This window comes from Schistocerca gregaria, chromosome 2 (assembly GCF_023897955.1).
Source record: "Schistocerca gregaria isolate iqSchGreg1 chromosome 2, iqSchGreg1.2, whole genome shotgun sequence".
NCBI classification, from domain to species: Eukaryota; Metazoa; Arthropoda; class Insecta; order Orthoptera; family Acrididae; genus Schistocerca; species Schistocerca gregaria.
Window position 1 is genome coordinate 850,004,807 of NC_064921.1, and position 25,890 is coordinate 850,030,696.

The 25,890-nt window shown below is 44.5% G+C and overlaps 2 protein-coding genes across 3 annotated transcripts in view; both read right to left on the reverse strand.

The window, feature by feature from the left end:
• LOC126335219 (protein rhomboid) overlaps positions 1–25,890 on the reverse strand; it is a 278,300-nt gene that overhangs the window by 159,247 nt on the left and 93,163 nt on the right. Inside the window, exon 1 of one of the 2 annotated variants that reach the window (XM_049998249.1) lies at positions 1,396–1,476. The exons of the other annotated variant lie outside the window; for it this stretch is intronic. The gene's annotated coding sequence lies outside the window, so the exon portion shown is untranslated. Of the gene's footprint in view, positions 1–1,395; positions 1,477–25,890 lie in introns of those variants that run through there. 2 annotated transcript variants of the gene reach the window in all.
• LOC126336007 (translation initiation factor IF-2-like) overlaps positions 1–25,890 on the reverse strand; it is an 82,035-nt gene that overhangs the window by 44,257 nt on the left and 11,888 nt on the right. The window contains exons 3-5 of the mRNA XM_049999485.1: positions 19,776–20,056; positions 15,956–16,141; positions 1,396–1,582 (exon numbers count right to left, since the gene is read on the reverse strand). Of these exons, the coding sequence (XP_049855442.1) occupies positions 1,396–1,582; positions 15,956–16,141; positions 19,776–20,056 (654 nt within the window). The remainder of the gene's footprint in view (positions 1–1,395; positions 1,583–15,955; positions 16,142–19,775; positions 20,057–25,890) is intronic.

The window sequence follows — 25,890 nt, forward strand, 5'->3', positions numbered from 1 at the left end:
AGAGTGAGTTGTAGCGATGTACTCATAGCAGCCCCGTACTCATAGCAGCCCGTCTATTAAATATTTTGACATTCTGTAGATCAACGGTGTTTCAAAACACCAGGAAAAATACAAATTGAAGAATTTTCTTTTTAAATCTGGGTTTAAAAAAGATTAGATGAAGGCAACTTTCGGTATAGAAGCGAGAACTGCAGTAAAGAAGAATGTGGAAAGATACGTAAGAAATATCTAGTAATTACTAAAAAGGAATGAAGTAGGTACGTTGGTCACATAGTGAAGATAGACGACAGAAGTCTCACAAAATGAATTTTGAAGTAAATTTACATGAGTTAGAAAGGCGAACAGTCGACCCTAGGTATGAAGACAGTGCAAAAAAAAAAAAAAAAAAAAAAAAAATGCTACGGTCGCAGGTTCGAATCCTGCCTCGGGCATGGATGTGTGTGATGTCCTTAGGTTAGTTAGGTTTAAGTAGTTCTAAGTTCTAGGGGACTTATGACCTAAGATGTTGAGTCCCATAGTGCTCAGAGCCATTTGAACAATGCAAAAATGGTTATAAAAGAAGTGGTACAAAACTGATGGGTCAATAGGATTTAACTGTTGTCGACGAGGTGGTCATTAGTGACAAAGCTGAAGGTCGGATAGGACTGGGAAAGAAATTGCCTTTAGGATTTCAGGGAAAACCACCGAGATACAAAAAATTGGGATAAAATGTCGAAGCTTTTGAGAAGTAAGGAAAGGACCCGCTGCTAGACAAAGAAAATAACATAAGGGAAAAAAATGAAAAGCTATTGGAAAGGGCCAAAATGAATGGACTTATTATTTTACGTGGTCTCTAAATGGCGAACACGAAAAATGTTTTACTGATCTCCATGCAACTGTACGACGCATACACTGAATAGAAAAATTTAATTTAAGACGGGAATCATTGTCAAACCTCACCAGGAAACCAATAAAATGCAGATTTTTTTGGAATTTACTGCGGTGTCAAAACAGTTTTTGACGTAAGACAGTGTCGTACTGAAATTTCAACCACTATCGAAACCGACGTTTCGACCATTTATCTATAGGTCGTCTTTAGTGCGACCTAACTGCAAAGATCACCGAAACAGATTATAATAGTGATTTTCGTTTCAAACTGACACGCCCTAATGCCCAAAATGATTTTATTCAAATTGATACTAATCTCGGTAGCAATCTTACTTGCTACGTACGGTGCGTTTAACTCATTTTGGACCACATACATTTTGCATCAAGACTGACAGAAAGGAAGGCACGAAATGTGTAACTCAGGCGGAAATTAGGAATGAAGGCATTCCACATCCACGTTGCTGACTTGTGAGTATGAGAGACGTTTCGGAGGGCGCAGGCGACGGCATTATCAGCAGGAAGTGTTACCTGGGAGGCCGCCAGCGGCGGCGGCGCGGCTACATCCCGCGGGCGGGCCCGAGCGAGGCGCACTGCCCCAGCAGCAACCGGCCCGCTGCCAGCAGCTGCCACTGCGCATGCGCCGGGCGGCCGCCAATCTGTGCGTGACTCGGCAGCGGTCACCCGCCTCAAGTGGCAGTCACGATCCACGCGCACCCTGTCGCCAAATCATTGGCACGCCCCAGTTAGCGGAGGTGGTACGGCGCTACCGGAACAGACTGACAGCCGGAGTCGTTGAACGCCGTGAGACGGAAAAGACCGTGCCGTTCCGCTAACGTGAGGCCGTTTTTAAATTCGGCACCGGTATTGACAACTTTTACTGGTTGCAACTGCGACTAATTGTCATTACCTAGCGTACAAAACAGGTGTTAAAGCGTGCAATAATAATACTGCATGGGATGAATCCCAAATTACGTTACTACTATTTTACACATGCATTTCGTTTCATTAACTTAAAACGTCGTCAGCGCCATACCGAAGTGTCTCCTACAGGAATTTTTTTTCGCATGTCCATGAATGTAACTACCTCCCATGGTATCAAAAACTAATGTGCATCATAAACCTTAATGTAAAAAGGTAAGCTAATCAACCAAAATGAATTGTCATGCCATCACTTATGGGAAACAACATAACCACTCTACCAATTATACGCCCATGATTAAAACATCCATTACAGTCTGACTGTATTGACTGAAGACTTTACACTACCAGCATTCAGGTACTCAGCAGCATCTTCACATGTGTCTAAGTACGAGGGGCGTTTAACAACGCAACACTTATTTCTCGGCCAATTTCGGTTGGAAAAAATGCGGAATTTGTTGTGGAACAAATTGGAATACTCCCGTTTCAGCCCCTGTAGTTCCATGAAGTTCCGAATAGTGGCGGTGCTATACGCAGCCTTCAAATCTGCGTCTGTAACGGAGGTCCGTTCCAAGCAGACAGCTGTCACTAATACCCTTTTGGCGAAAAACGAGAGCATCGTAGATAGGCGCTTGCAGAACGTCTACGAAGACCTGTGAACGAAAGCACGGTGAGCCGTCTGTAATCATCGCAACGAGGTCGTGCAAACCTGTCCTACCTCCCGCATTCGGCCGGTCACACACTGATATGACTCCTGCAATGTTGAAACGTGCGGACACTCACACAGGGATTCCCATTAAGGTGGCGTAAGGTGGTCGCACTGACCGGAGACTACGTTGAAAAATAGGGTTTTGTAGCCAAAAACGTTGGAAATAGTATGGTATATTGGAATCTCGAATAAAAAATTTCAGAAAATGTGTTGCGTTACATATATAAAGCTTCCGGCACTGCGTCGAAACGGCCATGTCAAAGCGAATTCAAAATGCAACACATTGCCGTATGTCGCTCATCAGATTGAATACCCAAACGTGCTCGCACCACAACCACCAGATATCAGCCACCCGTACCCATAAAGTGTCGGCGAGAGGACAGCGATCAAAAGGACCAACCGACCACATGTTTATGCTGCGCTCTCATTGCTCAGTTCTATTTCTGTTGGCAGACGGGACGCAATGGCGATCTGTACGACTATTTGTTGCATGTTATTTGCGGGCTGCCTTCCAATGACAGCGCTGCATAAACACTTCATCGCATCGTCCTTTCACATGACGCTCCCTCGCTGTCACTTCCAGGCTATGAGTGACTTGGAAGATATCCTCGGTGTAGTGAAACAGCTTAAATCACGTAATAAAGGCAAGGGCTCTTGTGCAGATCGTAAAACGGTCAGGTTCTTTTCAGGGTATGTTGATGCAATAGTTCCATACTTAGCAATCATATACAACCGCTCTCTTCGAAAGATCCGTATCGAAAGACAGGAAAGTTGTACAAGTCACACTAATGCGTAAGAAAGAAAATAGGAGTAATCCGCTGAATTACACATCACTAATGTCGATTTCCAGTAAGATTTTGGTGCGTATTTTGCTTTGGAACATTATAAATGACGTCGAAGAAAAAGATTTATTGACAAATAGTCAGCACAGGTTCAGAATATTGTTCTTATGAAAGACAACTAGCTCTTTATTCGCACAAAGTCATGAATGCTATCGAAAGGTAATGTCAAAGTGATTTAATATTGTTCGATTTCCCAAAGGTTTTTGACACTATTCATCACAACCGACTTCTAATCAAATTGCGTGCCTAAGAAGTATCGTCTCGTGTGACTGGATTCGAATTCCTGTCAGAAAGGTTGCAGTTCTTAGTAACTGAGGTAAGTCCGAATAAAACAGCAGTAATAACTCGCGTTCCCATCTCTTGCTTCGGATCTACATAAACGATTTAGGACACATCTGAGCAGCTCTGTGGATGATGCTGTCATCTGTCGTCTTGTAAAGTCATTAGATGATCAAAACGAACTGCAAAATGATTTAGATAGGGTGATCGTATGGGTCTAATGTTGTGGGTAAAGCAAACTGAAGACATCGATTTATTGGTAGAACACGTAGAAAGTGCAAGGTGTCTTTTAGAGAGATTGCTTTTACACCACGCTTGTCCACCCTCCTTAGTGTTGCTGTGCGGTGTGGGATCCGTATCAGATGGAACTGACGGAGCAAACTGAAAAAGTTCTGAGAAAGAGCTGCTCGTTTTGTACTCTCGCTAAATAGGAGACATTGCTTCACGGATGTGATACATGAATTAGGATGGCAGTGATTAAAACAAGACTTTTTCGTTGCGGCAGGATTTTCTCATGAAATTTCAATCACCAACATTCTGCTCCTATTGCGGAAATTGTTGGCGCCCACCAACTTAGGCAGGAATGATCATTATAATAAAGTGGGAGATATCAGCGCTCCCACAGAAAGATTTAAGTGCTCGTTTTTCCTACGCGCCATTCGAGAGTGGAACGGTAGAGAAATAGGTTTAAGGTTGTTCGATGAACTCTCTGCCAAGCACTTAATTACCAATCGCAGGGTAGTCCTGTAGATGTGGGTAAGAGTTCTTTACGCCAGTGAGATTGACAGATGCTCGTAGAGCGGGTACATTTCGGTATTCAATCTGATGAGCTGTGTGTAACAGGGGTTAAGTTAGCTTTAACATGGACGGTTCGACACATCATACACACGAAGCTGTGGTTCATTCTTGGAACCTGGCAGTGTAAAGATTTGTGTCAATAATTGTACAGCTGAACCGGATGTTTTAATCATAAACATTACGTATAACAGCTGTGGACGTCACACCAACAATTTTTTCTTTTTTCTGGAATTGTGGCATTTGTGTTTTTCACTGTTTTACTGTGACTTGCAGCACTACTCACTTCCTAACGGTATAAAACCGACTGGTTATCGCACAACTAACGAGTATATAAATAACACACGGACGAACTGTAATATACAGTCTCCTAGTCGCATTGTGGACGCGAGGGCCTGTCTCCAGGAGACAGAGTAACTGATCTTTGAGGCGACGATCCGGTCTTTCCCCTAACCTCCTGGTTCTGATCACTGAAGACCACGTTCAGTTCATGGACGAGTAATTTTCCCAGGCAATTGACCTCGCACGAACCTGCACCTACCGGAAAAGCGGTATTAGCAGGAAAAGGAAATGGCCAATGGAAATGCCCGAGTTCTGAGGCTGACTTGCCGAAAGGGCTTAATGTTACTTAATTTCGTGCATCAGTTTCAAGCCCACGAAATGGAACTGTCGGTGGCAGCCCGTGTGATATGTAAAAGCCGTGTGTCCTCTGGGAGTGGTGGTGGTGGTGGTGTACTTCGAAGTCGAGAGCGGATATTCCTCCTTGGTCTTGCAGTGCGGAGAGCTGAGAGAATCCGACAGGCATTTCCGTGCTCGGGAGTAATTTCCGATTTTTTATGTGAATGTTGCCATTTAGCAGATGTGCAGACGCTAACTAGGCAGTGCGCTCAAATTAGATCGTAGTGCCACATGGTCAGTGGCGTTTAGCGAACGAGAATGACTTACATGGTTTAACTGTAAGCACTGAATTATAATTATTTAGAAGTTAACCATTCGACTGTGAATTACAATATTTATCTTATGTATTATCTAGATTTCGGCTTTATGCCATTATCCAGTACAATGATAAAAGTTGTTAGACCACTATTATTGCCTGACTGTGGTTCAGCATTTCAGATTGGTGTTTTGTGTGACTTACCCTCCATTGAGTTCCAATTGAATATCCGTTTTGTGGTTGTAAAGATTATCTAGGTAGAAATTGCTGGGAGCAATCTGGAGGCGGTTTATGGATGGTTACTGCTGAACATATTCTAGTGCAGTGACCACACCTCAGAATCTTACGTAGAGTAGGTAGACAGCTACAGGGCTTTTCACTATTGACCTTTGATTAATAAGAAGTTGAACCCTGGCTCAACGGTCGAAGAAAGGACGGCTACCCTTAGACTACTTTTAGTAGTGTAGTGATGGAGGCGATTAACTCCAGTCCGACGACAAATGTTTTCGAGTGGATCTGCAGAGTAGTAAGCTGGTTGCGCATGGACTGTGGTGGCGCCTGCAAATGTGCTTTCGCGCGACGCAATGGAGTCTTCGAGGACGGAGGACATTAATGTTTCAGTCCGTTTTGGCAGAAACATGCAAATAAACATTAGTGGTGCAATATTTAGTCGTGACAGAATGCCAGTAAATGCGTACTGCTCCAATTGAAATGGAACTAGGTCAAGCACACCGTAGGCAAGCAGATCAGTACCGGCAAACTGTGCATGCAGACGACACGCATATTCCATTGACACGTTTTCCTCCTCTCGTCACTCGATCTGTCACGTGGCATAAGTATTCTCTTCCTATAGCTTCTCCATATACAATGGACCGACAGGATGGCGAACGAAGAAGTCCGTATAAGATCAGGAGGTGTAAATGAGCTACTGATAATGGTATGATTTGCTAGTCTAATGAGGGCTGTGAATGTCTTCTCAAGGGAAGGTATTATTGCTTGGAAATAATGGGCAGATCTACGGTAAATTCTGAGTTGTGAAACCTTGGCAATGTGTTGTTGATACTTTGGACTCATGGTTTCGACAATTTGATGTTTTTCGATGTCTTGGCGCGGCTTAAGAACGATGGTACACTTGGACATATGCACCTACATCCATACTCCTCAAGCCACCTGACGGTGAGTGGCGGAGGGTACTTTGAGCACCTCTATCGGTTCTCCCGTCTATTCCAGTCTCGTATTGTTCGTGGAAAGAAGGATTGTCGGTATGCCTCTGTGTGGGCTCTAATCTCTCTGATTTTATCCTCATGGTCTCTTCGCGAGATATACGTAGGAGGGAGAAATATACTGCTTGACTCTTCGGTGAAGGTATGTTCTCGAAACTTTAACAAAAGCCCGTACCGAGCTACTGAGCGTCTCTCCTGCAGAGTCTTCCACTGGAGTTTATCTATCATCTCCGTAACGCTTCAGGGTTGCAAGGCTGTGTCATATTTCTCTTCAGACTTACAGAATACTTGACCCTCTGTGCTGGGTTCGTCTTCCGGGTTCTTACGAGTCTTCAGATGGGCAAAGACTGCTCAAGGTGGCGTGTTCAGCCACACAGGCGAGTCCAGAAGACGACGTCTAGTGAGGAGAAAGAAACGTCGAGAGTAATCTACATGTATGGAATGGAAGATGGTGCGGTCCGGCAACCCAAAAAGTTTCATCACCAAACGAAAGCGGCCACAATAGCCTGCAGGCTTTATTTACAGCTGGCAAATTACACCTTGATGGAGACGCTTCTCTAAGACGGGCCCTTGCTTTTGCCAAGCTGGTGAGGCTTGTTTAGCGACTCCTCGTCGCTGCAGCGACAGCAGCGCTTCAGCGTGGCACACTGCCGACGCACCCTGGCCTTGGACCTCAACACGACCCGCAGCAGGTGTTTGCCGGACCAGCCGCGGACAGCAGACCTCCAGTGTTGCGTGTGGCCGCAGGGCGCAGATGGCGCCAACTGTCGCACAATTAGGACCGTCCACACCGCCCTGCCCTGCCCAGGCCTTTGTTGGGACCGCAATTTTCTGTCCCGCCGCAGACCACACAACACCACGGGATCCGCAGCTATTCTCACAGCTGCTCTCAACCGAAATTGGAGACAAGTGCCTGATGACACAGGCGCGCGCGGCCTTCCGAAACAGGTGGATCCAAGGTCGAACCGAGAAAACAAAGGAACAACAAGACCTGCACGTGGGGAGTAGCAAAACTGCCCGAAAGAAAGTAACGACAGAATATCCATACATTGTTGCCCTTGTGATAATCTCCCGAAAATGTGAATAATGGCCGGCTGTTGTGGCCGAGCGGTTATAGTCGCTTTAGTCTGGAACCGCGCGACCGCTAAGGTCGCAGGTTCAAATCCTGCCTCGGGCATGGATGTGTGTGATGTCCTTAGGTTAGTTACGTTTAAGTAGTTGTCAAGTCTAGGGGACTGATGACCTCAGATGTTAAGTCCCGTAGTACTTAGAGCCATTTGAACCATTTGTGACTAATGTTTTGACAACGTTACCCGGTATGTATCAGTTAGCCTCAGTACAACACCTGCAAGATATTGTGCGTGTAAGTGGGGGGGGGGGGGGGGCGACGAGGGGAGGGGAGGATGGGAATGGTAGAGGAGCAGGGGGGGGGGGGGGGGGGGCAGGGAAAGAGAACCGATCAGCATTAAGGTTAACTGCGCGGACACGGAGAAGCAGCAGCTAACCGGAGCGCGGCAGCCGAAGTGCGTGGCGGGCTGCTCCAGTTTGTATTTAGGGATAATTTTCGTTCCGCTGTGTACAGGAGACGGGCGGCGTGGTTGGGGTTTTTTGTGCGGCAGGTGGCGGGCGCTGTTTACGGAAATTACAGGCCGGCGATCGGGCAGCGGGGAGCGCGGAGCGTGCAGCGCCTCAGCCTGGCGCCGGCCGAGCGGCCGCGGGCTTGAAAGACGCCGCCAGCCGTCAGCTGGCCGCACCGACAAAGGCGACCACAGGTAACTGCCCGCGGGCAGCCGAAACCCTGAACCTGCGTGCTCTTATCACTGCGCGAGAGCGGCGGCGGGTGACCCTCGGCGGTCCGCGCTAGCACCGTCACCATTTACTTACAGTATCTGTTGATACGAAAAACGGTGAGCTCCAGCACGGTTCGGAATTAACGTTACACTGTAGGTCCCCCTAGAACTGGCTGGATTAGTCACCTCAGTGGCTGGGTTGGGTTGTTTTGGGGGGAGGAGACCAGACAGCGAGGTCATCGGTCTCATCGGATTAGGGAAGGAAGTCGGCCGTGCCCTTTGAAAGGAACCATCCCGACATTTGCCTGCAGCGATTTCGGAAAATCACGAAAATCCTAAATCAGGATCGCCGGACGTGGGATTGCACCGACGTCACTTCAGTGGTCGGAGGAAGGCGACGGCATACCGCATCCAACAGGGCGATCCGTAGTAAACCACTGGGTGGTGGCCAGAAAAATCTTCGGATTGATGGCTGCTTTACTTTCTTTGCAACTCTGACACGTGCAAGAGGCGACATGATCCTCAGGGATTAATTTTCGCCGCGCGGTCTAAGGCGCTGCAGTCATGGACTGTGCGGCTGGTCCGTCGGAGGTTCGAGTCCTCTCTCTCTCTCTCTCTCTCTCTCTCTCTCTCTCTCTCTCTCTCTGTGTGTGTGTGTGTGTGTGTGTGTGTGTGTGTGTGTGTGTGTGTGTGTGTGTGTGTGTGTGTGTGTGTGTGTGTGTGTCCTTAGGATAATTTAGGTTAAGGTGTGTAAGCATAGGGACTGATGACCTTAGTAGATAAGTCGCATAAGATTCCACACACAGTTCAACATTTGATTAATTTTCAATCGCCACTTCGACTGGAGGAAACTAAATCAGGGAATGATAGATGCATTTTCAGTGATTTTCAGCACCGCGGAATGTGACGCGCTGTTGCTGTTCTACGGGGTGTGATGTGAGCTGGCGCTTCAAGGGACATGGCGATAACGTTACGAAATGGGCTACAAATCATGGGCTGTTGTCATTCCAGGTCTTACAGTACTGTCTCATCGCCCTTCGCTGATTTTGTACTGGGGGCATCTTTGGAAGTCCCAAGAAATTTTGGCAAAATTTTGAAACTATAGGGAATTTCCTTAATTTCAGATGGAAGCATATTTGTGCCAGCACCTGCACAATTTTATTTGAACATCTTCAACATTTTGCAGCCCTGTCAGCAACTGTATAAATATTAGTTTTAATTTTAATAATCAACAGCCTCAAGCTCAATGGTAGTGGTCACAAGGCCCGAATTATCATGACAGTGGTCCACAGACAGTTTTTACAGTGTTTGTGTGGATCACCTCCATGAAGGCAAATTGAGTGCCCATCCCCTACTGCAGTGTTTTCTGCAACACATAGCCATAACTTCGCCATGAAGCTCAATCAGGCACGTGCATTAGTTTTTGACTTGATTCTAGTCCATTTCAGGACAAATATACTAATCTTGAATAATGACCATCTATTTTATACGGCCCGTATTGCCGGATATAGACTTGTTCATAAGTTCAGTCATGACCATTTGTGTGCTTAGTCAACAGGATGTTTATGCGTTGTAACCATAGCTAAGCAAGTGCTTAACAATTACGTCTTAAAAATTTCTAGACTAGTCATAATAATGACGATGTTAGCTTTACATTATCCTTCCCACTCTTAAGTTCTTTTTAGATCATTAAACTTCGTGCTTAAGCACAAAAATTTTCCTAGATAGGCCATACCTTGTAAGCACATGTCGTCTTCCTCATATTATGACCAATCAATACTTCAAAAATGTTAAGACAGTCGACCTAAGTACGTTCTGCACAGGATAACATATACACCCTTTTCCTCGGCTACACCTTTCATTTCACTTTCCTATTAAATTCGAGGTCAAGAGTTAAGTTCGCGTCCTGTGCCAACAAGTAACTACCGTACAGTTTATACGCAGGCGCAAGGTAGTGTGTCCGCCTAGGCGGGCCTCATGACGCTACGGTCAGTTTCAGTACAGCACATGTGGCTGCCACATCGCGGTCGCGAAATGGGGCCGAGGCAGTTCCAATAAGTTTTTACAAAAAAAAAAAATGTGTGTGAAACATTAAGGGACACAACTGCTAAGGTCATCAGTCCCTAGGCTTACACAATACTTAACGTAAATTATCTTAAGGACAAATACACACACCCATGCCCCAGGGAGGACTCCAACCTCCGCCGGTACCAGCCACACAGTCCATGACTGCAGCGCCCAGACCCCTCGGCTAATCCCGCGCGGCTAAGTTTCTACAGTCTGGGGATTATTTATGGATTTGTAGTTTTAGCTTGACGATGTCCACAATGGACAAACGGTAGTTACTGTTACTCTGAAAAAGATTGGGTTACCCCGACTGAAATCTAGGTAAATTCTAAGTAAACGGTGCAACTGAGGCTGTTGATTATTAAAATTATCACAGTTTTATGCTATTTTCTGTATTCTGGCAGTTTCGCTTGTTAGAATCACCCCTAAAGAGGGAAACATTATACATCAGTGGATCAACCATATGTTTCGTCCTCTCTCTCTCTCTCACACACACACACACACACACACACACACACACACACACACACACACACACGTAGCGGTCACAGAGTCGCCAACTGATCAGGTACATTCGTAAGCGGTGTCACAACCCTATCACAGCACTGTACTACACGTCCCACGGCCTGTGTTTGCTATTCCTTAAACGATGCCGCTGGTACTAACAGAACGCGACGTCCTTGCGGTTCCAAATTTGGAAAAGACCGGATTCGGCGTCCCCGTGCGAGTTCTATCTGCCCAATAACTTCGCAGTGTTGGGTAGCCACGGAATACTGGGAACAGGACTGGTTGCGTTAGCTCCCAGTCAACATAACACACTGATCTAGATGTTTCGCTATTACTCAACCTGAAAGAAAGGGATTGGAATCTACACTGGAATTGATTAATACTGTAATGAATTCAGGTAGTAACAAATTTAATTGCCCGGGTACGTTACATAAATTTTGTAAAATTGCGAACTGTTTCCGTTTATCAAACAGTCTTCGGTTCTGAGTATGTCGTGAGCATGGTGAGTTCTTCAGCTCTCATTTATTTTGCACAATTCGCTACAAGTTTGGGTCACTGACCATTATCAAGCTTAGCATAAAACTAATAAATCAAACCATTAGATTTTACAGTTTACTGGCAAATATAATGGTAAATAGTATTTCACTTCTGGCAGGAAAGTACACCATAATATGAACAAAGGTAATTTTCTCTTTTAAGCCCATCACAGTATAAAAAAAAATTGTCACAACTATGGCTGTGTACGATAATTTTTGTGAATAAGGAAGTTCACTTCGATAGTTAGTAACACAGTAATAGATGTGTCAGGGATAGCATTGTCTTTGTATTTTTGACTGTTAGGCCTACTGTGTTACTAGCTTTCAATGTAGACTTGCTTATTGACGAAAATAATTGTACACATTATTGTGAGAAATTTTTTTACGTACTATGGTGGGCTGAAAAGAGCTTATTACTTTTCTTTAAATTAAGGTATTTCTTGCCGTTTATGTCAGCAAGTTAAATATTATTTCTATCAAATTTCCCTGTAAACTGTGTAACCTGTAGGGGTTGGATTGATTCGTTCTGGGCTAAGCTTGATAATGCTCATTGAACGAAATTAGTAGCGAACTGTGAAAAATAAATGACAGCTGACGGTTTCAGCACGAATTTTAACAAACTGCATGAAGTGTGGTGGTCATATTAATTTAACGCTACGAGTCCTCTGAAAGAATAATTGCGCTCACTAATCCAAATAGAAAAGCTCTGGACCAAAGGTCACTTGCACGGCTGGACAGAAATATTGTGATAGATTCCAGAGAAGCAAAGTGAGTGGGGGTAGTAGAACACAATCTATTATTTGGGCTGGCAATATAAAAGAATTTATAAACACAAGTGTCCTTGCAAATACTGCAGAGAAATACGAGAAGCATGGACGAAAAGAAAGGAAGAACTTTTAACAATATCGTCAGACACGGGTGAAGATTGTTTTCGACCGTTCATGTTTCGCGGACTTTTTAGTAATCAGGTTGTGACTGAAGACCAGCGTCGCCCGTTGGCCGTCACGAGAACTGCAACGGCTGTAGGCACTGTTCTCCACCTTGGAGCTCTGTAAGGCAAACCTGTCTGGTAGGTTCTGCAGTACATGAATCGTAAAATTTTGCCTTTCTTTTACTGTACGTATCATTTTGAACTACTTTGACTGTAATGTTGCAGTATTAATAGAAAGTTTATGTGCAGTCTTCGGAATGTATGAAGCACTTTTAAGAGTGGTCGGTATCGAAATTAAGTTTTTTGATTGTTTACTGTGTGGCGGGACGATGCTACCGTGATGGGCTTGAGTCACGAGTCATATGACTGGTTTGATGCGGTCCGCCACGATTCCTCTCATGTGCCAACCTCTTCATCTCACAGGAACACTTGCAACGTAAGACCTCAATTATTTGCTGGATGTATTCCAGATCATGTCTGTCTCTCTACAGCTTTTGCCCTCTACAGCTCCCTCTAGTGCCACTGAAGTCATTCCCCACATCTGAAATGCTTCGATTATCTTCTGTCCCGGTTTTTCCACAGTCCACCATTCAATTCTGTGCTCCAAACGTACATACTCAGAAATTTCTTCCTCAAATTAAAGCCTATGTTTGATGCCAGTAGACTTGGCTTGGCCAGGGAGGCCCTTTCTGTCAGTGCCAGTACCGTATCTATGTGGATGATTTTGGTGGCAGCAGATTTAAGGAAGGTGCTGTTATGAGCAGTAAGTTGATGGAAGGGATCGCAGCGCTGTTGTCCGCTACTGTGTGGTGCGATTAGCTGAAAGCAGATTGGCGACTTACCCCGAGCGACTTGCGGCTACTCGCGCGCTTGCCCCACACGCAAAGTAGAGGAATGCGTGTACGTACATGCGTCTTCCTCAACATGTGCGTGGGAGTGATTCCATCCACACCTGTGGCTACTTTGGGCGCCACTACGTTCACGTGGGGGCAAGCTACAGCCGCATGGCGACTAGCCGCGGCACGCACACGTATAAAAGCACCTTTCGAGGCGATATTCTTGCAGCCGCCATCCGAAAGGCTGAAGACTTTGATGAAACGGGTCACAATTCTACAAATTCACGCAGCACGAGGAGACAATAAAATCTGCTGTACAACAGTAGCGTATCTCTCCAAAAAATGGACGATATTTCAATTTTTGTACAATAAAGATATTATTTCACAAGTTTGGAACGAGGATACATCGCGCGGGCGCGCATGCACACGCACTTTAACAAATACACACAAGATTTTCAGAAATCTGTGTCTGCTCTGCTACCACCACCACCACCACCACCACCACCACCACCTCGCGTGGTCTCGACTGAAAATTCTCCGATTCTAGAACGGGTCATTACTTTCACCAGTACGGCTACAGGTAATGCTCGGATCAACTGCGCACCACGTTAAGAGCCTATCATCTTTTGCATTTCCTTTCGCGCCAGCTGAGCGTTTTCTCATTCTTTGTGAGATTATTACGTTACAAATTACTCTCAAGCAATAGACAAGGATATTTCAGCTTGTGACACAAAATAGTAAAGCAGGTTTTAAGATACACAGGAGCATCCCATAACACTATTTTCATTAAGTAATTGTTTGGTATGTCTGCTACTGTGTGTGTGTGTGTGTGTGTGTGTGTGTGTGTGTGTGTGTGTGTGTGTGTTAAGCACCGCCGTTGTGTAGAAGAATCGCAGCTGACTCGGTCCAAGGTGTGAAAAGTTTTATAATTTACTTCTTCATCACGATCGCTTTGATAAAAAGTATTCCCATTACCGCTTTCGGCAAGTTGACAGACCATAGGCAGTTGCTTACATGAGCACCAGAGATTGCAATAATTGAATATATAAATTCAGACGATTATCCATCAACTTTCATCATATTATCAACATGGCTGCCGGGTGTTAGAACGGCTAAGTCACTCAAAACGACCTGGTTGGCTTTTCGGAAACGGATACATGGGCTCTAATACTGAGAGGTTTTTCACAGCGCGGAACGGTTAACAGAGAGCAGCTTTGTCGTGTTATATCCGCCATATTATGTTATTCGTGTTAGCCAATCAATTTTCGTCCCTTTGTGCTCCATACAGTCGATGATTCTCCCATCATACTACCACCTCCAAAAACGTTTTAACTTTTTAAATTTTCTCAATTAACAAAAAATTATTGTTTGGAACTTTTCTGGCCTGACATATCGGAACCCTGGGCAGTCCTACCGTGAACGGCATTTGACAGGCTCTACTGTCTCATTATATGCCTATAATGATAAGTAATAAAATGCATGCAGGGTGAATTATCTAAACCTTGCACTCTCTGAAGCTGGAAAACCGTTCAAGATATCAAAACGAGGCAGATGGGCGTGTATTTTTCGGTACATTAACTCTGCTATTGATCTAAATATTGAAGACTTTTTTTTAAGAAACGATATACTTTTTAACGCCATTCGAAAGTAATTTGAAAATGAGTTTAACGTGACAAAGCTTGTAAATGTTGGCGTTGAAATTTTTCGAGAAATATCCGAGAAACTTGCTGAAAACGAAATGCAATGTTGGCGGAATCGGCTTCTGTGGTGCTAACTCCGCCTAGGCTCCGACGCACGTAGCTGCAACACAGGTCTATGTTCAAGAAAAAAACAATTTCTTTTTATTGCGTGACGATATGATGTACATACTTCGAAATGCGTTAAATGACTACATTATTTTCAAAATGCCTAATCACATTTGTTTATGTGTCTGTACGAAGCTTTTTAGAGGATTCAGCACATCTGAAGATGGCATACTTGCCGAAAGCGGTAATGGGAATACTTTTTATCAAAGCGATAGTGATGAAGTAAATTATAAAACTTTTCACACCTTGGACCGAGTCAGCTGCGATTCTTCTACACAACGGCGGTGCTTAGCATGAGGGTCCTATTTGGAAGAATATTCTCTCTCTCTCTCTCTCTCTCTCTCTCACACACACACACACACACACACACACACACACACACTAGCAGCCGATTGCGACCGACTGCCTTGCCTTTCGACTTTAGCACACTCCTCCGATATTTCTGCGGAAATTTTCGACGCCCACATTAATAAGCGTCCTATACTGTACTCTTGTTTGCAAAGAAGTTTCGAATATATCGTGTCTCATCTTTAAAAAAAATGATATCACACGTGCTCTTCAATGTCTATGTTCATACGACACCTGAGATTACTAACGACGAAAGAATGGTTCTGAGACTATGGGACTTAACATGTGAGGTCATCAGTCACCTAGAACTATTCAAACCTAACTAAACTAAGGACAGCACAAATATCCATGCCCGAGGCAGGATTCGAACCTGTGACCGTAGCGGTCGCGCGGTCCCAGACTGAAGCGCCTAGAACCGCTCGTCCACACCGGTCGGCTAACAACGAAAAAGAAAAATTCCGTACGCTCTCTCTTTTCTGTCACTTGCCGAAAAGCTAATTTCGATATCTTTAACTGCTCACGGAATACAAGGAATGCGAGTGTTATGTGATGCAGGCTGTGTGCCTGCCAGAAGCCCGTGGCCTCAGCATCGTGCCTCACCGTCGTCTCCGCGGCGACCCACATGCCCAGCTGAGGGGCCGGCGGTCGCGTGGGTGGGCGGCCGCGCCAGACGGCCGGCAGACGGCGCGTGGGCAGCGGCTGGCCCGGCGCGCATGCGCAGTGCGCCGCGGCACCCGCCGCCCGCGACGCCGCCCTATATAAGGCGGCCGCGCCCGGAAATAACGCCTGTCACTCGCCCGGCGCCGAGCGCGACAGACACGACGGCCTATCCCTGCGGGACGGCGGGAGGACGCTACAGTCAGTTCTCGAAATATGCAAAGCAACAGAACCGGGCTGATGAATGTAAAGCCAGATGTGATTTTTAGAATGGAATGTTACGGTTGAAACTCGCATGACAGTATAAAAGACAGAGGACTAGCTGAGATGGGGAAAAGCGAGGCAAATCAAGTATTTGCGTGATTTTTAGTTTGAACCACGTCAGTATTCAGTACCTACATATACTACCACCCTGCAATTCGGAATTACGTTTTCTGTCGTTTCACTATCGAGCAGCGCGTCGGTAAAAAGATCACGAATCTTTCCGTGCGAGCTCTAATTTCTTTTATTTTCTTACAACTATCATTCCTCCCTTTGTAGTTGGGAGCCAACAAAATATTTCCACAATCTGAGGACAGAGATCATGCCACAACGAACGACGAAAAACGCCTTTGTTTTTAAATGAATACCATCCCAATTCGCTTATATCCGTGGCACTTTCTTCTCTATACGCGATAATACAAAAAGAGCTTACTTAATTGGAACTTTTTCCACATCCTCCGTCAATCCTATCTGTTGCGGATCCTACATCGGACAGTAATACTCCAGATGAGGGCAGACAAGCATAGTGTAAGCAGTTTGTTTAGTAGACCTGTTACATTTTCTACGTGCTCCGCCAAACAATCGCAGTCTTTGGTTTGCTTTTCTCATAACATTATCTATGCTCATAACATTATTTACGTGATCGTGCCAATTTAAATTATTCGTAACTATATGGATGCACTACCACATCCACCGTGTCACTTTATTTGTTTAGAAGCTGTAAGAGCTAGATGCAGTTCTGCGATTTCATGTCTGTAGCGCTTACCGTCTGACCACTCAGCGACCACGTGATTCTAAATGTAGCTCAATCAACGTGTGGCCTGAACATCATTTCCTGGATGAACGCTAGTCCCGCAAAGTATGCATGACAACTTCTGCGGATTTGGAAGGCAGATGAGAGGTATTGGCGGAAGGAGATCTGTGAGGAGGGGCCGTGCTTGGATAGCTCAGACGGTAGAGCACTTGTTCGCGAAAGTTCCAGCTTAGAGTCCCGGTCCACCAGGAAGTTTTAAACCTGCCAATGACATCATTATGTGATGAAACTACCAGCGTTTTTGCTGACATTGCAGACAGCCTTCATTAGGTTGACTCACCCTGACAAAGGTACCTAACTGTATGAAGTTAAGATTCCAAGATGCAGCTTATTAGCTTGGCTAAAATTTGCCTTCGACACGAAAATAGTGGCATAGGAACAAATAGAAACCATTAAATTATCCTCATGAAGTGATTGAGGAGATGATTAAACACTACATACATGTATATGTATGTGACGGAGAACAAACTATAAACTGGGTAGGTTTCAAATGCCAGAAATGACTGCCGTAGAAAAGATCATGGGTGCGATACACACAGTATATAGGTGAACGGAAAGAGAAAAATAATGAAAATACAACGAAGCATACAGAACACATGGGAGTGATCACTCAGTCACTTACTGACCATCTACGTCGGCGTCTAAGTGATTAATATTCACGAAGTGCGTGGCAGAGGGTTCAATGAACCATCTTCATGCTGTTTCTCTACCGTTCCACACTCCAACGGCGCACGGGAGAAAGAGCATTTAAATTTTTCTGTGCGAGTCCTGATTTCTCTTATTATGATCATCATTTCTACCTATGTAGATGGGTGCCAACAGAATGTTTCCGCAATCGGAGAAGAAAACTGCTGACTGAAATTTGATGAGAAGATCCCGTCGCAACGAAAAACGCCTTTGTTTTAATGAATGCCACTCCACGTACCATCTTTGTGATACTATCTCCCCTATTTTGCAATAATAAAAAATGAGCTGCCCTTCTTTATACTCTTTCGATGTCATCCGTCAGTCGCATCTGATACGGGTCCCCCACCGCACAGCAGTACTCCAGGACAGGGCGTTCAAGCGTGGTGTAAGCAGTCTCCTTAGTAGACCTGTTTCACTTTCTTTCTGCCAGTAAATCGCAGTCTTTGGTTTGCTCTACCCACAAGACTACACTATCTGTACGATCGTTCCAATTTAGATTTTTGTAATTGCAATAGCTAAGTATTTAGTTCTATTTAAGCCTTCAGATTTGTATGACTCATCGCGTAATCGAAATTTAGCGGATTTCTTTTATTACTCATGTGAATAACTTCACACTTTTCTTTATTCAGGATGAATTTCCACTTTTCGCACCCATCGTCAGTCTGTTTGGTATAAATGAATATAGTAACAGCCAAACAAAGAAATAAAGCTTGCATATGGAAAAATATATCCCAGAATTGTATGTAGTAGAGAAGTTATTTAAAGAATAAAATGGTAAAATTTTAGAACACCCGTGTAGAGTAATATAACGAAACATTACCATTAGAGGCGGAAGGAAAGAATTATCAACATCAACAGAAAATCTAAGGATGGAGAACTGGAGTTTAACAGGGACCATGACTGATCAATTTGCAGTTCTGTAAAATATGTAGACCCGCACAAAACGACGAGGTGGAAAGGATAATTAAGAATATGAACTACAATCGAGTAGGAAGTTCGAACCTACCAACCTACGACGAAAATTTAGAAATATACTGTTTCGGAATTTAAGTGATGGACTAAGATCGTAATTTTTATATGACACAATCAAGTAAGCATTTCACAATGCCGTAACCAATTTTGACGAGCCAGGGTCATCTGTCAGTACATAAAAAGAGTAAACAAAGAAACATTACTTAACCGACACTATAAAATCTACGTAATAACAGAATAAAGCCATACCTAACGGCATACGTTGCAAACTGGTCCCGTTGCGTTTCCAGCGATACTGAAGGCTACAGTAAGTACAGGTCGATAGTTTGTAGGCAGAGTGCAGTGCTCTCTCTATTCATGGACGAATATGTTCACAAAAGGAACAGCTATTTCGGCATATTTTGTTCTTATATTCAACAGTGTAATGTGACTTTTTGCGAACATAAACATGTATATATAAGGCAGGAATTTCACTCTGCCTACAAAACCTCTGCCTACGTTTGCTCCTGCCTCGGGCATGGATGTGTGTGATGTCCTTAGGTTAGTTAGATTTAAGTAGTTCTAAGTTCTTGGGGACTGATGACCTCAGACGTTAAGTCCCATAGTGCTCAGAGCCATTTGAACCTACCTTTGCCTTGAGTACTGTTGACAAAGCAAGTATGTGCCTTTAAGTATAATTTTTTTATATACGTATAATTACGTAGATATTCACGAAAGATAGCAGAGAACATAATTTTAGAAAGTATCTCGGTAAAGGTGTAAACTTGATTCGGGACGAGTAGGGAAATGGTCAGGTTACCCTCTTCTGATATCAGGTGCAATGATAATTGTTATAACAGTGTGGTACTTCGTGACTGGGGGCATTTACGAAATCGTTAGTCGTAAGCCCGATTTCGACACGCAACGGCGGTTTGGTGAGCCCCCGGGGAGAATAATTTGTGGCGCAGCTTCCCCCCCCGGGCGGATCGCGGCACGCCGTGACGTGACGTCGGGTCACGGCAGGCCCGCGGCAGCAGCTGCGGCCTCGGCGGGCTGATGCCCCGAGGGCGCGGCCGGTGGCGGCCTTGGCGCTCGCACAGTGTCCTTGCGCGGCGTGGCGAGTGGGCGCCCCACGTGCGCTGAGGCGGCACCGGGCCGGGCCGGGCCGCTGCCCTCGCCGCAAACACGGGGCTGCCTGCCCTCCAACAAAGGAGGCGCCGCCCTGCAGCCAGGGGCAGCTACCTTGTCACCGCCCACCCGCTCGGCCGCTCCTCTGCAGCTCGACCGGCGCCCACTGGCCTGTGGTTCACACGGCACACTGCACCAGTCACTAGAGGCTCACACCGCGACCAGGTCTTCGCTTACACACCTCTCCAAATTTGTACGTTGCATTTTTCCCCCTTAATCGTTTTAGGTGATTGCAATGTTTGGCGTGTGCTCACAGGGGCACCACACGGCTACCGGATTTTTGTAAATTTTTTATATTTATAGTATTCAAATATCGAAGTCCCAAGGCAGTTCGAGGCAATTCTATTGTTGTGATCTTGGCTGTAGAGACTGGTTTGATGCAGCTCTCCATGCTACCCTATCCTGTGCAAGCTGCTTCATCTCTCAATACCTAATGCAACCTACATCCTTCTCAATATTAGTTTATTCATCTTGTGGTCTCCCTCTACAATGTTTACTCTCCACGCTTCGCTCAAAAACTAAATTGGTGATCGCTTGATGCCTCAGAATATGCCCTACCAACCGATCCCTTCTTCTAGTCAAGTTGTGCCACAAATTCCTCTTCTCCCCACTTCTATCCAATACCTCATTAGTTATGTGGTCTACCCATCTAATCTCCAGCGTTCTTCTGTAGCACTACATTTCTAAAGCTTCTATTCTCTTCTTGTCTAAACTATTTATTGTTCAAGTTTCACTTCCATACATGGCTACACTCCTTACAAATACTTTGAGAAAAGAATTCCTCACACTTAAATCTCTGCTCTATGTCAACAAATTTCTCTTCTTCAGAAACGCTTTCCTTGCCATAGTCTACATTTTAAATCCTCTCTACTTCGACCATCATCAGCTATTTTTGCCCCCAAAAAACAAAACTCATTTACTACTTTAGTGATGTTAATTCCTACTCCAAATTTTTCTTTTGTTTTTCCTTCACTGCTTGCTCAATATACAGATGGAATAACATCGGAGACAGGCTACAACCCTCTCTCCATTCCCAACCACTGCTTCCCTTTCATGTCCCTCCACTCTTATAAATGCCATCTGGTTTCTGTACAAATTGCACATAGTTGTAAAATGTAAACTTTCACGGCCGGAACTGTCATGATTAATAAAATTCTTTTCCGGGCTATTATGCCGTGGTCTGATGGATTTCGCATTGTAACCCAACGTTTCGTCCCCATCTGCGGAGGACATCTTCAAGGGGGTTCGTGGCTTCTGTTAACTTCCGAAACACACACTGTCTCACTACTGACAGTGTGTGTTTCGGAAGTTAACAGAAGCCACGAACCCCCTTGAAGATGTCCTCCGCAGATGGGGACGAAACGTTGGGTTACAATGCGAAATCCATCAGACCACGGCATAATAGCCCGGAAAAGAATTTTATTAATCATGAAATTGCACATAGCTTTTTGTTCCCTGTATTTTACCCCTGCCGTCATCAGAATTTGAAAGTGAGTATTCCAGTCAACATTGTCAAAAGCTTTCTCTAAGTCTACAAATGCTAGAAACGTAGGTTTGCCTTTCCTTAATATGTCTTCTAAGGTAAGTCGTAGAGTCACTATTGCCTCACGCGTTCCAACATTTCTAAGGAATCCAAACTTATCTTCCCCGAATACGATTTCTACAGGTTTTTCCATTCGTCTGTAAAGAATCCGTGTTACTATTTGATAGCCGTGACTTATTAAACTGATAGTTCGGTAATTTTCATACCTGTCATCTCCTGCTTTCTTTGGGATTGGAATAATTATATTCTTCTTGAAGTCTGAGGGTATTTAGACTGTCTCATACACCTTGCTCACCAGATGATACAGTTTTGTCAGGGCTGCCCTCCCAAGGCTATCAGTAGTTCTAATGGAAGGTTGTCTACTCCCGGGGCCTTATTTTGACTTAGGTCTTTCAGTGCTATTCTCAAATATTCTCCAGAAAATCTACTTTGACGTTTCCCTGTCCTATTTACACTGCAGAGCCAAGAGTCTGCGTATGGCAGCAATGACGTGGCACGAACCCGACAAGTGGTTGGAAGTTCCCTGCAGGATACTGAGCCATTCAGCCTCTGCAGCCGTCAAAGATTCTCAAGTGACGGCAGTGCATGAATTTGTGCACAAATTGATCTCTCGATTGTGTCCCATAAACGTTCGATGGGGTTCGTGTCGGGTAATTTGGGTGGTCAAACCATTTACTCGAATTCTCCAGTACGTTCCTCAAACTAATCTTGAACAAATGTGGCCCGGTGATAAGGCGCACTATCATCCATAAACATTCCACAGTTTTTTGGGAAGATAACTTCCGTGAATTGCTGCAAATGGTCTCCAAGTACTCTAACAGCCATTTCCAGTCAATGACCAGACCAGAGGACCCAGTGTATTCCATGTGAACACCGCCCACAGCATTATGGAGCCACCAGCAGCCTGCACAGTGCCTCTTAGACAACTTGGGTCTTTGGCTAAGTCGGGTCTGCGCCACACACTGACCCTATCATCAGCTCTTTCTAACTGAAATCGGGATTCACCTGACGAGACCACGGTTTTGCAGCCGTCTAAGGTCCAATAGATATGGTCACGAGCCCATGAGAGTCGCTTCAGGCGATGTGCCATTAGCAAAGACACTTGCGTCGGACATCTGCTGCCATAGTCCATTAACGCCATATTTCGCCGCACTGTCCTAACGGACACGGATACGTTCGTAGTACGTTCCAATTTGTTTTCTGAGGTTATTTCACGCGGTGCTTGTTGTCTGCTGGCTCTGAGAAAAGCCACTGCTCTCGATCGTCAAGCGAAGGTGTTGTTCGTTGTGAGAGGTAATGCCTGAAATTTGGTCTTTACGGCTCTCTTTACACTGTGGGTCTCTGAATTTTGAACTCCTTAATGATTTCCGAAATCGAGTCTCCCATGCCTCTAGCTCTAACTACCATTCCGTGTCCGAAGTCAATTCCCGTCGTGCGGCCATAACTACGACAGAAACCTTCTAACATGAATCACCTGAGTGCAAGTGACATCTCCGCCAGTGCACTGCCCTTTTATACCTAGTGGACGCGATACTACCGCCATCTGTATAGTTACATATCCCTATCCCATGATTTTTGTTACCTCCTTGTAATATCGTAATGTAAGGTCGTTTATTTTTGACAGGCAATGCGGCTCAGTGTTAGAATATCTCGCCCGATACCTTGAGGGATGGGGGTGAGAGTTCCATTCCCAACTAACAAATTATTAAACAAATGTTCATGTTTACGAACATTACCCTGATGGGTGACATACGTGTAAAGATTGGAAAAATCAGTATCTCTCAAATACCGGTAATCGCTTATTCGAGTCTCGTTTCAGTAATTTTTTAGGTTTTTTTCGTTATCAGTTCGAATACTTACGTCACTTATAAAAGATTGTCAATGACGATTTTTTAAGTTAAAGCAATACAAATTATTTTTTATCCTCAAGTATTTTATGCTTGACGGAAATATACCATGGCTGCGAATCGAACCCGGGCCGCCCACGTTGTGGGCGACCATTCTACACAGAGCCACATAACCAACCTGCTTTCTGCACAGTTTGCAGATAATCCCTTTGTAGCCCTCGTCGACGAGTTGCGATTATTTGGAGCATCCTTACAGTATTCCCCAGAAGCAGGTGACGAACTTGGGTTATACTTAGTGTCAAATTTTCAGTTCCGTAAAGATTCGCTCATCCCCGCTCCTAGTTTGTGTCTAAACTCAATCTCGGGCGTGGACAGCTGGCAGGCTAACCACTCTCGCCCACCGGTCGCTGGCTGTACTCCCAGCTGAGGGCGTGTAGTGGGGGATGTGCAACGACAAGAAAAACTTGCCGCCCAAAGTGTATCATGTCCCGGTGTAACGTAATACGACCCACCCAACAGATATTCCAAAGCGGCACCTCCGTTATGAAACGTTCCTGAAGGAACATAATAGATAATGGGTAAATTAACCTCTTGAGGCCTAATATCACACACACAGACTTCATCATTAGTCTAGCTGTAACACCAGCCGTTCATTCAGACAAAATTTCGGGACTTCCAAACAGCCTCTTCCGAAAGAGGCTGCTTGGAAGTCCCAAACTTTTATCTGTAAGAAAACTAACTAAAGTTTCTGCTTAAATTGTTTCGACACCTGTGTGCCAAGGGGTACTTTTAGTGGAGTCTCTAAAATACAACGCAAACTAAAAACTAAAACATTTTATGTCTATCGTGATTGTTACCTGATTCTTTTTTGGAATCTTAGGTTCTCTAGACCCTTCATTACTATACAGCTTGCAGTCTGCAACGAGAAAAAAAATGATTTCGTTGCTGAAGGCAAGATATATAACAACGTAATCACAGAATCATGTCAGCTCGTTTTTTCCTTTTTATTTCCGTATGCTCCGTTACACATAAGAATGCCACTTTCCACTGGGATTTGGGTAGGGGGAGGAAGGCGGGGGTTGAGCATGGCAGTGTCTCGTCGTCACCACCACCACCACCACCACCACCACCACCACATTTGTAACAATACAGGGAATGACTTACAGGGTACTGTAGGACAAAAACTGTATGGGCGCGGAAGTCACATACCGATGGTAAACAGTGAAAACCTCTGAACTCTATTTTGTTAAATTTTGCAGTTGAAGTAAAATATGTCGGAATATAGATTTCCCTAGCGATTTCCGGAACAGAATGTCCGATGTGTGTAGCTCCAACTATCTTCACCTGTCTGTGAAAACGCTTTTAATTCCAGTAACCAGTAACTCCACAATCAAAGGGAGATTGTGAAGTGCATGGATTTCTCTAATCTGTCAATAACTATGCTTCTACTATAAAGTTGGACATGTAATATTTCTGTACCACTTTATTTCATTTTTAAGAAAACTTTTTTCTACTTCAACTGCAAAATTTAACAAAACGGAGTTCAGAGGTTTTCACTGTTTACCATCGGTATGTGACTTCCGCGCCCAGTTTTTGTCCTACAGTACCCTGTAAGTCATTCCCTGTATTGTTACAAATGTCTTACGAGTATGTTAGGGGTGGTTCTTCCAGTCAGTGTTACCCACGTATTTCTTTCCTTGCCAATTGTGAGGAGCACTACCTACTTTGCAGTCAGCCCAATTAATCTTTTATATTTTGTATAATTTTTTGCAGTTGGGTATATTCGTTGAAAATCTGTAGGGTATCTGTGCAGATCAGTAAATACCATAGTACATGCGAAACAGCTATTCCGTAAAGCAAAAGTACGTTTCGTTTGTGATGCACTGATAGTACCTACCATTACGTTGTAAGAACGTGGTGAAAGTATTATGAGCAACAGGGATTAACTGAAACCTTTCATATCGCTTCGAGCCATACTCTCACCTTGCAATGTAACAGTCCTACGCTACAGTTGAGTGTATCACCAAAACTAACATTCGTATTCAGGTTCGTTGGCTTCAGCAGCTCGCAACAAAATTTTAGCCTTTCGACCTAACCTAGTTCTTCAGCCACGCTACAGACCGTTTAGTCACCACAACAAACGTTCCAAAAATTGCAAACGCTAAAAAAATGTGTGTCCCGTTCTCTTTTAGTTTGCAAACGTACGACGTCATGGCAGAGCACCATTACGTAACGGGACAAGTTTCTATATGGTATTGATTGTTCAGTTGACCCAACAAGAGATAATTTGAGGATCTACTTGTAATTATGTACAATTAGATACACGTGAGAATTTAAAACTGTGGTCTTTCTATGGGGTGCGCGGCCACCCTTCACTAAATCGTGTAAACTAATGAGTAAAATTATTGAATAAAAATGTGAAAATTCAATTCATCACTTTTTCGTATGAAAAACTTGTGTACTTTTACCTCAGGTCTTATTCGCAAGCAGCCTTTGCGGTTCCTAAGTGAGAGCGCATACACAGTTTACTGCCGGAGAATGCGGCTTCTCTGTTT